Source organism: Hemibagrus wyckioides, linkage group LG06, assembly GCF_019097595.1.
Source record: "Hemibagrus wyckioides isolate EC202008001 linkage group LG06, SWU_Hwy_1.0, whole genome shotgun sequence".
NCBI lineage: Eukaryota > Metazoa > Chordata > Actinopteri > Siluriformes > Bagridae > Hemibagrus > Hemibagrus wyckioides.
In genome coordinates this window covers 5450517-5465785 of record NC_080715.1, presented here as the reverse complement: position 1 = coordinate 5465785, position 15269 = coordinate 5450517, and the positions used below count along the sequence as shown (strand labels likewise).

Genomic DNA, 15269 nt, shown 5'->3' with positions numbered 1-15269 from the left:
AGCTTAAAGCACTCGATCCTGACTGTGAGCTCAGACGACGTTCCGGATCTTTCTGTAGTGTAACCCGTCCCGACGCTAAACTGAATCTGATCGAATAGAATGAGATATTATTCGATATTGTTGTTTATATTGTTTAGATATCGTTTAGCTTCTCTAACTTTCTAAATTTCCAGAAAGTTCCACGAAGCGTCTGGTTCCACAAAGAAGCTGAACAAATTTACTGTATGCTGCAGTAAGACGCTGTAATAAAAATCATGAACTTACAGAAAAATCTACACAGATTCCACTGTAATGGAGACAAAAACAGGAAAAAAAGGGGGAAAAAAAGTAAAAGGAAAAAATAAATAAATTAAATGCATCAACAGTCTGAGCCACAGTCATGCATTTTTAAAAGAAAATATATTTTTTTGTTTGTTTGTTTGTTTTGTCCTTGTCTGAGCATCTTGCAGAATGTGCCACAGTTTTTCTGGACACTTTCACACTTTTTTTTTTCTCCTTTCACTAAAACCTGACAGTCAGCATTATGTTAGGAAAGTGGCGAAGAAAAAAAAGTTATTTTTTTTTGTACTGAAAACATTTTTCAAGAATATTTATTTATTTATTTATTTATTTATTTATTTATTTATTTATTTATTTATTTATTTATTTATTTATTCATTCATTCATTCATTCATTCTGGGGAAAGTTATATTGGGAGATCTATTTTAACTGGCGCAATCGTGGAGTCATAAAACAAAACATCCGAGATAGAATTTTGTACTAGTAAATAAACAAATAAACAAATAAACGAATAAATAAATAAACTAGAGTAACTAAAATATTTCTAGAATATTATATATAATAAGAATATATAATATTCTAGAAATATATAATAAGAAATAAAAAAACATTAAAACATATGAAAATGGATATGAATATTTAAAGTTTTATGTCCCTAATTGCTACAGTACTATGGAGAAATATTTAATTCATTTCAAGAATTTTGTGTGATTTATGACCAACACCAACAATGAAAAATAATATCAAGAGTATTTATTTAACAAAAAATAATCTACTGTTGGAAGTTTCGTATTGTAACTCCTTAATATCGAGATGCATTAATAAGCACCGCATGGCCACTGGACTGAAAACAAAATGGCCGTCTGTGAGCTCTGTGTCTCGCTGTACGCACATGACGTGAGGATATATTCATAAACCCTTACGCCTAGGAGAGTTTCACTTTCAGACTGGTCATGATTAAGAACAGATCACTCTGACTTCTGTTCACGGTGCACCATTAAAAAAGAAAAAAAAAGAAAGGCAGACAGAGAATCGCGGGTGGCTGCAGCTGGGTGAACTTGAAACGGTTGCCGGGACAACGACAAAGCGAATCCTTCAGCCTCCTCGTCCTCAAGCGATCAAAGAGGCCAAATGGAGTGAGAGAGACAGACAGTTCGCCCACACTCAGACGTCTCTGCTTGCTACACACACACACACACACACACTAGCACAGCACTTGCTGTTGGAGCATCTGTGTGTTTGTCTCAGGGGTTTAAAAGGAGTGTGGTTGTAACGCTTAAACCTGACCTGACTCGAAATGTTTATAACACTTAATATGAAGGTCATATCGATAATAAACCCTGACTATGTTTCTTCGGGGTCTCATGCGTTCAGAAATGTAGTTATAATTAGGAATGTAAATGCTTTAGACTATTATGAGTTGTTCAAAAGGTTGATGCTTCGTAAGTAGTGTTCATAACATGTTATATCACCATTAGCAAAGAAACAGAGGACCACTTTGGGTACTGCATTAGGAAGCCTGGTTTGCCTCTTCATGAAAATAATAATAATAATAATAATAATAATAATAATAATAATAATAATAATAATAATAATAATACTGTATCACATAAATAATTTATTCCTGTATTTATTTTTTATTAATTATTAATTATCATTTATTTATTTATTTATTTATTTATTTATTTATTTATTTGAAATAATACATTTCAATTGTAATGTGGGTTTTTTGGGCCGCATTTAATATATTGATTCATTTTTATGTATTTTATTTATTAATGTTTTTGCCTAAAATGTTTCGATTTATTTACTACTCACGAATAATACTGAGTGATTCTGTATCTTACTACATTTTTTTCAGGCATTGTGGGTAATCTTCCATGTTTTTCTAACAAGTACATTTTTTAAATGATTTATATATTTTCCTAGATTGTTTAGAATGATATTTTCAGCTGTATCGCACCTCTAGGTGAAGAGAAAATGTAAGAAGATGACATCTTTAATCATGGAATGATGATGACGTTCTTCATCATTACTTAAATTTAACGTAAGATTCCATTTTTTAAATCCTTTTTCTCCGTTTTTTAAAAAAAAGGAATTCGACCTTTTGAAAGGTTTTGACAGATTCAAGCAGGGCGAGGCTGAAGAAGGAGGACCGGGAGATGATTATGAGTTAACATTCCAGTGTGTAAGTGTTTAACGATGCAGACTTCAATCACCTGTAAAGTTGAAGGGTCAGGTTTTAGGGAAGGATTTTGGAGTTAAAGGGCATGGTGTGATTATAAAGCACCGCCACATTTCCTGTTTCTCCACTAAGCTTAAAAAGCTTTCTTGATAAATCACCCTTCCTGCGGTTCTGCTCCGGGATGTTTCAGGTTTTTATTAATACGATTATTTTAGTGTAGAATTGATATCGAATCATTTACTTTGTTTTTTTTTCCATTTTTCTTTATGATTCACAAGAAATTGCACAACATTTTGTGATTCTGAAAACTACATTATTGTATTTAAATCGACAATCTTTAAATGTGTAAGGTTTATTTGATATATTTTTAATCCAATATGAGCAAAGGTCCAACAAAACCTAAATAAAATAAAATAAAATAAAATAAAATAAAATAAAATAAAATAAAATAAAATAAAATAAAATTGCATTTAAATAAATAAATAAATAAATAAATAATTTTTACTAACAAAACAAGCAAAATGTTCAGATTATTCATTTAAAATAATACAATTTTCGAATTTGCTTCATTCCTTTTTTTTATTTATTAACAATAGATATATTAACCGTTTTTATTTTTTATAATCCGTTTTTATTTCATTTATAGTTTATACGTTTAATTTTAAGTTAGTTCCTGTTTTCACAGCTATTAACACCATCGTTCCCTCACCCTCGACTTCCCTCGATGTTTCATAAACGTCTCCTCACAGAAAGCTTTCTGTAACTGCTAGCCGTTACTATAGAAACGATGATGTAGCTGCATTGCTGTCCGAGCTGCTGTTAGTGCAACTTAATCAACACTACCTGACCAATCAGAATCGAGAATCTGGCATCGCTATGGTGCAGCAAAAACAAGCTACAGAAGTTTGTGTAGCTGCAAGAAATCCAAAAAGCTGAAGCAACTTCTCTTTGCTCAATATGAATTAGAAATTTCTCAACTCTCGCTGTGCAACGACAGTTGTGTATCTGACAACAGCTTCATGGGATTGTGGTGTGTGTGTGTGTCTGTGTGTGTTTGTGTGTGTGTTTGTGTGTGTGTCGATGTCGATTCCTCAGATCTGACAGCTTCCCTTTTCTCTGTACACCAGCTCACGATGACGAGCCCCAAAAACGGAGCTCACGTCTCTCACGCTCACGATTTTGAGGAAGGCAGATGCCTGTCCCATCACACTCGAGATAAGATCTGCACTATTCTGAGTTTTTTTTTTAAACTTGGTAAGATAAAGTTTCTTCCTCTATCCATTACACACTGGTCCGCCAACAGTTCTCCTTTTTTCTTGTGTGACTTTGGCAACACTGTTAAAAAAACAGTCAGGTCCTGGGAGTAAACGTATGTACGGCAGCTGTAGAATTGATCGAATAAATCTAAATATAAAAACATTCGACGATTAAAGATGCTACGGATTCATGTGCTTGTGATGAAGCTATTAAAGCTTCAGTAGCAGCATTCCTCCATTCTGATTGGTTAGAAGGAGCACCTGCTTTTACACAGGTTCCTATAGTAACGCTTCATTTACATAGACTCACAGAGCAGGCAAGTCGTATGTCGGAAAAATCGTATTTACAAGTTGAGTGCCACCACAAAGTCGTAATTATGAGTGGGGAAACTTGATTTTATTCAAGTTTTGAGTTTCGGTGCCAGGGGTGTGTCAGTAAGAAAACATGGTGGAAACGCAAACGCAAATGCAAACAAACATCTGTAGCTGAAACTGAAGCTGATTTCAGGCTTACAATTCAATAAAAACTTGAATGTACTATCACAATATAATACGTAACGATAAAGGTTTCATTTTCTAAAAAACTGTCTGTATTTTTTCTTATTTAATTTACAGAAGGTTCTCCTCCATCTCTCTCTGACCAAAGTGACCTTGACGCACCCGATGTCGTAATTACGACTTCCTGACTCGTAAATACCGACTTCCCAGGAGGACTTGAACACACAGTAAGCTTAATAATGAATAAATTAGAAGGTGAGATTCAAGGAAGGAGTCTCCGGTGTCAGAGCTTAGATTTTAGAGCTTAGGTTTTTTTTGGATGCTCATTATCAGTTTGGATTAGCGTTAAACCAGACAATTCTCTACAGTGATCAAAAACAACAATAAAAAACTAATGCGAAGATATACGCAAATATATCTGTGAATCCAACTAAAATTTCTATTTATTCGATTGTTTATGAACAAATATCCAACAAGAGACATATTTCTAGACTTTTCAGAAATCTAAAATTAATAAATATGTCCGGATATAAGATTAATAGTCTCATATTTCTTAATTTATTCCTTAATTTAATATGTTTTATAGTTTGAAACTTAGCCTGCCTACAATGCTGTTCCTAAAAAGACAAAAAAAAGGAAAAAACTAGATTACAGATGTAATGAGGTCAGGAAGAGAAACTGCTCAGATGGTTCGCAGTGCATTATGGGATTGATCGCTCATTTCCGTGTATCTTTTGTCATCAAAGTGGCAGTAGTTCCTGATTCAGTGGTTTCTTAAAAATATCTATATTAATCAACGTGAAAGAAACTTCCGGAAATGATGTTGGTGTAAAAGTGGGCAGAGCCTTTTTTCTCGGTATAAAAGCCCAATTAGAGCAGATAAGAGGACCACTTTGATAAGTAATTAATGAAGTAGGTGAGCAAAAAGGCATGCGTGTGTTCCTGTATGTGTGTGTGTGTCTGTGTGTCTGTGTGTGTATGCGTGTGTGTGGTGGAACAGTGCACAGGGAGTGTTCGTGGGTGGAGACTTACCGACGGGAGATGTGGGACTTTGGGAATGTTGCCCGTTGTGTGTGTGGAGTGACAGGTCCACCTGCATTCTGCTGCCCTCCTTCCTGGGAGAGCACTCGCCGTTACCTTAGAGACACACACACACATACACACACACACACACACACACAGAGAGAAAGATAAGCACGGTGAGGTCTTGCTCAGGGGAACTGAGTGGAGTGGCTTTGAAGATGGTAATGCATATGTGTACAGCGTGCACACACACACACACACACACACACACACAATGCACAACCAGACACACATATACTCTGATTTGGCAATTTAAAACTTGCACAGAATGATTTTGTTGATTTTTTTTAAAAAACGGTGTTTAATTTGCTGACCAAAAAAATCCACATTCTACCTTTATGTACACGAAATACGTCTACTTTAAACACGTCTGTTAAAATATATTTTCCTTTAACCGAGTAACTTCTATGTTAAGGTTCACCCATCTAAGGGTTATTATTTTTCCATATCAGCACATCACAAACTGTTTTATTCCTCTTAGACGTCTGCAGTTAACCATTTTTCATTTCTTAATAAACCACACACTGTACTCTGGATTCGTTTATCCATCTAACGCTGAGGAAGTTTCTCTCTCTCTCTCTTTCTCTTTCTTGATGTTAACAAGAGAAAAAAATGCCCATCGGAAACTTTCGGAATGTTACAAAGACACTAAATGACAAATAAACATAAACGTACGGAATTGGTTTTACGTGGATTATCCATCATCCATCACTAAACACACACACTAACACACACACACACACACAAAAAAACAAAACACTAGGTCCAGTATGTTGTTACTATGGAAACAATATAATGCATTGAAAGGACTGATCAGATTTGAGAATTCAGCAATATTAAAACATAACAAATAATACACTGTATATTAACACAGGTAATATTAACGATGAAAAAAAGTGACTTCATGCGTCTGTAAAACTTTACTTAACTTGACTGTATCCAGGATATCAATTAGCATGAAATGAATTACGGAATATTACTTAAAATTGGTATAAATACTGAAACCTCAAATTTGTATTCGGCCAATTAAGCACCAGAAATACGATCATTAAGAAATGAGCTCATTAGTGACTGTGGACTTTCTCTAACCGGTAAAGCTTTGAGTAACTTTGCAGATGGTGATAACGTTTTGGAACGTTAGTTCAGAGAAGGTTAAATCTAACTAACAATGAATCAATTTTCTAGTTAAACTGATAAGAAGTAAATGATATTACACAGGATATGTAGCTATCCCAGAAAAATTCTTGATTCTGATTGGTCAGAAGTGTCCGATCAATTGTCTGCGACGAATCCCGTTCGCTCGTTCTAATACGTTTCCATAGTAACAACATACATATACACATGCACTTGTACGGTCGAAGCTGGACAACATGTGACGGATTCAAGGCTCAAGAAAAAATGGAAGGAGTCTCCAGTTTCAGACCGTATGTCAAAATTAAAAGAAAAAAAAAAAACAGCGCTATTGTCTGTGTTTAGATGCTGGTCATGTCAGTCATTCTATAGACATAGTAGTTCCTGGGGGCGGGGCTTCCTGAACACGGGCAGGAATGAAAGGCAGTAGTAAAAAAAATTAATATATCATTTAAATGTCAAACCCACCTACTTAACTGTTAGTGACCTAATCCTGTAAGAGTCATACCTAATCGTACCTTGAAGTAATTCACATTGTCGTGCCTACACACTTATAAATACACACACACACACACATAAAACGGGATTGTCGTGTAGGCGGCCCTCTGACTAAACCAGTGCGTAATGTTAGATCAGGAACATTTGATCAGCGAGTGTGTGCGGATAAAATAAAGCGGAGGCTTTTGTTCCACTTGTCAAACAGTGAGACTGAAGCAGCGGTGTTCCAATCTTCCGACCTCCTACTGCAGTGCACACTCGCTACCTGTTCTTACTCTCGCCTCTTGATTTCAGCCACAGTGTACACTACAGCCCTTCTCCGATTGCTCAGGCTCACTCGTGCGCTTTGTTTAGTGATGCGTGTGCCAGCGGGACGTCCTCTCCTCTCCTGCAGGGAGAGCTTGTTAACCTTTCAGCCACATGCTTGACATCTAGATTGGATTTCATCGTCTCTCTGCACCGTGAGCTTGAAACGGCTATGCGCCGTGGCCCGCGTTCGCCCAGGGGGAGCGACTGTTTCCTGACTGATCTGTTTTCCTCCCAACCCCATCAGAGAAAGCCTCACAATACACACACACACACACATACATACACAATGCCCTCCTAGTTTATAACTTACACAATACACCCTCAGCGTCTGTCGGTTACTGTTTCTGAGTTCGTTCACATATGAATGATTTACCACACTTGAGTTAAACATGAAACAAATCTGAATTAAAAGCGAAACAAACTTCCGCTCTCCAAGCAATCCGAGTCCACTTACTGTTTTGTTGTATGACTGGCTGCATGGTTGAACTCCACACACACTCAGAATCATCCACAAGGACACACTGTTGCGCGGCAGAGAGCCTTGGTGCTTAGCTCATGTTTGATAATGAGTGGAAAGCACCTGCGCTGTCAGTGTTAAACTCTCTATTGTAATGGAGCCCTACGTGTCTAGTCAGACCCTCCTTCAAACAGGTCGGAGCGGCTGATTCAGAATATTACAGGAAGCCGATCGCTCAGCCTGGAGTTATCTATTCATACTGCTTCCAAAATGCTTCTGTTAAAATGTCTGACAGGGCTTTACAGAATAGAGTTATGACTGTGCATAGAGTTGGAACAGAGCACCGAGAGTGCTGTAACAGGTCACAGATTTGTGACATAGTATAGATAAAGTTATAACAGAGCAGGGAAAGGGTTACAAATGAGTACAGAATTGTAATAGAGGACAAATAATATTATCACAGAGCATAGATAGAGTTATAACTGAGTAAAGGTTTGTATTAGAGTACACGTAGAGAATTATAACAGAGCATAGGTTTGTATTAGAGTGTAAGTAGAGAGTTATAACAGAGCATAGCTTTGGAAGAGTATAGATGGTGTTATAAGAGAGCATAGATTTTTAACAAAGTATATATGGAGAGTTATAAGAGAGCATATATCTGTATTAGATTATACGGAGAGAGTTATAACAGAGCATAGATTTGTATTAGAGTATATATAGAGAGATATAACAGAGCATAGGCTTGTATTAGAGTAGATATAAAGAGCCTTAACAGAGCACAGGTTTGTAACAGAGTACAGATGGTGTTATAACAGAGCATAGGTTTGTAACAGAGTATAGGTTGTGTTATAACAGAGCTTAGGTTTGTAACAGAGTATAGATGGTGGTATAACAGAGCATAGGTTTGTAACAAGTTAATCAATCACAATAGAGCATAGATTTGCAGCAGAGAATAGATAGAGAGATATAACAGAGCAAAAGTTTGTAACAGAGCCTGCATACAGTCATAACTGGTCACAGATTTGTATCAAAGTATAAAGTTATAACAGAGATATAGTAAGTCAAAAGTTTGCATCAGGGCATAGACAGCTTTATAACAGATCACAGACAGTGTCAATGACGTGCTACAAGGCTGAGATAAAGTAAAAACAGAGCTTGCACATATAACATACAAATACTTAGAACACATACATCATAAGCTTGTAATAGAGCATATATATATATATATATATATATATATATATATATATATATATATATATATATATATATATATATATATATATATATATATATATATCACAGGTTATGACATGTTATAACAGCCTATAAATCACTGATAGAGAATACACAGAATTAGAAGAGATTATAGATTTCTAACAGGTCATAGGCTTGTAACAGAGCATAGAATGATTTACAGCAGAGCTCATATTGCTTTATAACAGATCTTGACAGCATAGAGTTATAATGGAGCATAGATGGAGTTAAAGCAGATCCTAGCTATGAAGCATGGCATAGATAGAGTTATAGCAGATCATAGGACTTCTAAAAAAATATATACTGAAAGATCAGATCATAGGCCTTTTATTTAAGCATATGCAGAACAGTGACTTTTAACAAGTTTTTGGTCTTGTTACAAAAGTATACTGTAGAAAAGAGTTATAACCGATTTTGTTCTGGTATGTAGAAGAGCAAGGAGTTATAACAGCATAGATTTGTAAAACGCCATTGATAAATGCTGTAAATGTGAAGAATGAAAAGAGAACTCAGTGTAACAGAGTACAGAGTTATAACAGATCATAAGCTTGTAACAGAGCAGGCACAACTTGGAATAGATTAAAAGAAGATCATAAGCTTGTAGCAGAGTTAACAATGATAGATTCATAACAAAGCATATAATGTGTTATGCCAGAAAACATGAGTTATAACAAAAGAAAGAGTCCCAACAGAGCATAAAATGAGTTATAACAGACAAAAGACAGAATCATAACAGAGCATATAAGGAGTAATAATGGAGCAAATAAAGTGTTTTAACAGGAAAGACACTTATACCAGAGCATATAGTGAGTCATAGCAGAGCATAATAAGGAGTTATGACAGAGCACAGACAGAGTTTCAGCAGATATAGAGATATGCTAGCAAAACAGAGTTATTACAGAGCAAATAGAGTTATAACAGAGCAAGAAAAGAGTTATAACTGTGTATTAGTGTTATTACAAAGCAGAGTTATAATAGAGCAAAAAGTTATAACAGAGCAAGGACAAAGTTATTTAGTGTTATAGCAGAACAAAGAGAGTTATAACAGAGCATAGTCATAGTTATAACAGCATATATAGAGTTACGAGGGTATAACAGAGCATAGTCACAGAGTTAGCAAGGATATGTTATAAAGCACAGTAATAGCAATTATATAAATAAGAATGAACAGTGTTATAATAGGGGATAGCAAGGCATAGATAGAACTTCATAATCACAAGGACAGGAGTTATAACAGCACATTTAGTGTTAAAACAGAGCAAGGACAGAGTTATAACAGTGCATACTCATAGTTACTTGGTTGTAACAGGGCATAGAGCTTAGAGTTAGCAGGAATATGTTATATAGCTAGTAATAGCAACATATAAATGATTATGAACATTGTTATAATAGAAGATACATAGAGTTACCATAAAGAATAGAATCTAGCAGAGATAAAGTAATGAGAGAGCTCAGACATGACAGATTGAGGTAGATAAAGTCAGAGTACACATAATGTTAACAGAGCATAAATCAAACTATAACACCATGGATGGAAAAAACAGCCGAGCACAGATGGGCAGATTAACAGAAATACAGTATAAGAGAGCACAGGTAGTTATAACAGAGCGTAGATCGGCACCGATAATTATAACAAACCCCCCAACTGGAGTTAGACCAAAGCGCAGATAGAGTTATAGCATAGATAAAGCTAACATATATGCAACTGTAGAGCACAGGCACAACACTGCTATGTTATAACTCTCAGAAAACAGTTGTACAGAGTTATAGATAGTTATAACAGAGCGTATGGTTAACGTAGACAGGTACATCAAATGACTGACTGCCCTGATACGACTTTACGTGCAGCAGAGACTGGAGAGTTATAACAGAACACAGAGCTGATGTAGATAGTCAGGCCACAGGACACACAGATGTATTAAAGGCTTTCAACAAAGACTGAACAGTTATAACAGAGACTACATAGTCATAAGAGTAAATCTTCGAGGCCTTATACACTGTTACTGTATAACTGCCTGTTATAACCAAACTGTGCTGTGTCTATGCTCTATAACAACTTTTTAAATAATAACTTGATCCAGGTTCTAACGTCAAGCCCTGTTATTACTCTATAATGCATTATAACTTCCAAACTCTCTGTTATAACCAAACAGCTTTGAATATAATAAAGCAATCCTGAAAGTTATAACATATGACGTACAGATGTATTAAAGGCTTCCACTGCTGTTATAGCAGAGCTAAAAGGAAGCACACATGTAATATCTTTTACATATTACATTGCTATAACTGTTTATAACTCTCTCTTAGAACCATTGCTAAGGATGATATTTACAACTTCATTTATGCGAGCATTATCTATGTTCAGACTCTATGCTCTGTTATTATTCTATCTCCGCTACATTATGACTTCTAAACACTATGTTATAAGCGTTCGCTGCATGTTGTAACCTATCAGTGCTTCATGCTCTGCTGCAACACAATTTTTAACTTTATCTATGTTCAGCTCTTCTCTTGTATTGCATCACAATTGCAGTATAGGTTCTCTGCCATAACCATATACCACCTGCTATAACCTGTTATAATCTGTTCACTCTTAATGTGCATTTTCTTTATTAAAGCAGAGCACAGATATGAGGGAAAGGGCTAACAGGCCACCGACTGATTTAAAACACACTGAAGCTTGGAGTTGTCATAAGAGGTTATAAGACTTCATAGAACATGTTCAACTTTCATGAGTATGTTAAGAGAGAGAGAGAGAGTCGGGAAGAGAGTCAATGATAGACAATGACCCAATCGCAGAGTCCGTGTCTGGTTTCCACGCCGGGGTTGAGGGAAATCTCAGGTGACCGTCAGTCCCCTGGCAACGGGAAACGAATGAGTGCTCCGATTTGAGTGACGGAGAAGGGGAGGATTTTCCATAACAGCACAGAGAGGTAGCTGTGGCCTCCCACTCCGGTCTGCCTTTATAGGGAATTAGATCGGTCTTGGCAAAGAAGAGCGACTTGTCAGCCCAGGGCAAAAAGAAAGAGAGAGAGAGAGAGAGAGAGAGACAGCTCAACCAGATGACTCCAGTCCAGAGATAAGGACTGCAAACCACGGAGCAAAACTAAGCTGATATCCATCAAGCACACTGTCTCGATTATCGCTCTGAGGAGCTATGACACACTCCGTCCTCTGAAACCGTGCGGTTTTCACGGTTTTACAACTGTTCCACTTCGTGCTGATTTCTTGTTCTACTCTACAAATGAGCATTCAGTCCACAAACACACACACACACACACACAGACTCCCATGGGCCAAGGGTGCATGGATAATATTAAAAAGGCGAGTGGCTGCCCCCATGCTGATGCAAGTCGAGAGCTTGTAGGAAAGCCCAATGGAGACTACAGGAGTGAGTGTGGGACTGTGCTGAGTCATAATTGTTCACTGACTCACAATGCATAAGTCGAAAAAAAAAAGTAACGAGCAAAGGCATTGTTCCATGCACTTTCTTAATCTTAATGGATGAACGTATGGAGGAGGATGATAAGAAGACGAATGCACCAGACAACTAGAATATTAAAATAAAATTTAAAAAAAGACACAACTGATTTGGACAATATATATATATATATATATATATATATATATATATATATATATGTGTGCGTGTATATTCGGCCACGAGGATAATGACAGCCAGAGTGTTGATGACATTAACACTTATCTACTGCATACGATTATTCGTCTGATTCTTTCTTCTTTTGCTGCTCTTGAAAGAAATTGTTCAAAAGTTTATCTTGGCATGTGGCCCGTTTGGGTTGGGCAAAGCAGCAACAATCTCAGATCAGTACAAGAGAGGAAAAAAGAGAGGTTTTTTTCTTTCTTTCTTTCTTTCTTTCTTTCTTTTTTTTTTTTAAGACAGGATCCTCTCTCCCGGCGTTGGTTGCAGCATGTTGTAGACACGCAGGTTTTTGAGTCGGGATCTGGTTTTTCCTGTCCCGGCTCTGTGCCTTTTGGATCAAAGTTCCACAAGCAAACCACACTCCTACTTTTCTTTTCTTTTCTTTTCTTTTTTTTACCGCCCTTCATTAGGCAACGCACTAACATGCTAAGTGTCTTTTAGTGTCTCGGCAATTTGCTAAGAAGGTTTCGATATAGTTTTAAAATGACAGTGAAGACATGTCTGAAGCAAAGATGCCTTGATAGATGATAAGAGATGATAAAAAAATTTCTTTGAATTAAGGGAAAACAGACCACAAACTAATTATATATATACGCACTAATATTTGGCACAAGCAGTTTTCCTATTGCTCTCAGATACACAATTATTTAAATATATTTTTTAAATATATATGCCAAAGTATTTCAATTCAATTCTGATTTTTGTATTTATTTTAGTGCTTTTAAGAACTGATATTTTCACACACAAAAATGAATTAAAAAATTAATTAATTAATTAATTAATAATAATAAAAAAAAGATTTACTTATTTAAGTTATTTAATCCTAAATAAACAAGTGGTGGTGATGAGAAAAAAACTCAAGTGAAAGAAAAAAACAATTTCTGAAACTAAAAAATTCAGTATGTATTCATGCACTCACTTTATTAGGAACACTGGACAACCTGCACGTTCATGCAATTATCCAGGAAATTCCTGCAAGGCTCCGGTTTTTGCCCTCTGTTCTCCTGATCAGAATTGCTGCTGGATGTTTTTTTGCTTTCCGCACCACCCTGACTGCTTCTAGTTTCAAACTGGAACGAAATTGCCAGCCTTGTGCATATGGTGGATTTTTCCCTTCGGTTCAACCTGATGAACATTAGCTGCAGACGTGTATTTGCACGATGCCTCTTTAACAGATGAGGACGTTAAAGTCAGTTGGAGGAAAATAATAATAAGGTGTGATTCGCTGGAAGAAATTCCATTGCTGCAAACTGTCATTAAACATTCTGGGGTTTGTCAGAAAGAGAAATACTGGCTTATAAACTGCTCAAAATCTCTCGGTTTAACAATTGCACTTCATTTTATAATGTATAAAGTTATATTGAGGAAATTATTTATAATCTCACTCAGATCATGAGGTTTCTTCCTCCTGTCATCTTGCGGAGTTTTTTCTCACCACCGTCACCTCTAACTTGCTCATTAGTGATAAATATAAATAAAAAAAACTTTAATTCTGAATTTTTATATATTCCATTGATAAAATGAAATTGAACTGAATTTCTTTATAATGATGTTATAATGAGACATACCTTAGAGAAAGTCATTTGTTTAATGGATAATAAATAAATAAAGAATAAATCTATAAATCTTCCCGTAAAAATATGTTTTGATTTGCATTTTGGTTTTGATTTCATTTAAGCTTGAAAGAATTTCATAATATCCATAAATGCGCTCTTTACATAAAACTATCCGTCCACGTCTGTTACCAGTGTATTGATTTTTTTTCTCCCTCCTTTCCTTCCAGGACAGAGCAATGACTTGAAACTGACATTACATATGTGTCAGAGGGGAAAAAAAACAGAAAACCACAGGAGTAAGGATGTTGAGCTGTACCATCTCCTCCAGCCCTCGTCTGGACGTCTAGACCTCACATGGATTAGGATAAATAATTTATCAACAAGGTTCGTAGCCTGTTCACTCGGCCTCCTAGCAGTCAGGATGCTGGCATTAAAATTGCAATACGGGACACTAGGTATGTTTTTCCTTCTGTTACGATCATGTGAGGAAGCAAACAAACGGACTAGCAAATCACAGTGACCTTTGATCATGCTAAGGTTTTAGCGTCAAATAGAAAGAAACAAAAAACATTTGGTGAATAAATACCTACAGTCTGCCTTGTGGATTAAACTGAGAGCTTGCATACTGAAACAGATGTTTGGATTGCGCCAAGTCATTAAGTCATTTATGCTACAATTACTGCATTAGTCAAGCTTAGCTAACCCTAAACTACAGGTTTGTGAGGTAAAAAAGTGAGTTAGCAGACCTAGAAATGTATAGAGGTTTATTTAATTTGTGTGAATTTGAGTATTGATTCAATTCATGACTGAAAATATGAATAAATGAGGAAAGAATCTGCTAAAAATGCTGCTAAATCATGTCGCTAAATTCTGAATGCTGAAGGTGTAAATGTTGGTCTTTCAGCTTTAGCTCTGAAATTTTCTAGTCAACAACTGCAAACATGTTCACAGTGTTGGTTTTACTCAGTGGTTTTTATGAACGTTATTTAGTGCAGATGATTATTTCGCTAACATGGTTTCTTTCTGTTGATATCTGAGGAGCAGATCGTAAATGGGTAAAGGTTTGATCTTGATATCAGCCTCAGAAAAGCGTCTG

At 36.0% G+C, this 15269-nt stretch overlaps 1 protein-coding gene across 5 annotated transcripts in view; it reads right to left on the bottom strand.

The window, feature by feature from the left end:
- Window positions 1-15269, bottom strand: part of ikzf2 (IKAROS family zinc finger 2) — a 50785-nt gene that overhangs the window by 26816 nt on the left and 8700 nt on the right. For 4 of the 5 annotated variants that reach the window (XM_058393298.1, XM_058393299.1, XM_058393297.1 and 1 more), the window contains exon 3: window positions 5251-5355. In XM_058393298.1, the coding sequence (XP_058249281.1) occupies window positions 5251-5355 (105 nt within the window). Of the gene's footprint in view, window positions 1-5250; window positions 5356-7693; window positions 7820-15269 lie in introns of those variants that run through there. The other variant, XM_058393301.1, reaches the window with a different exon arrangement.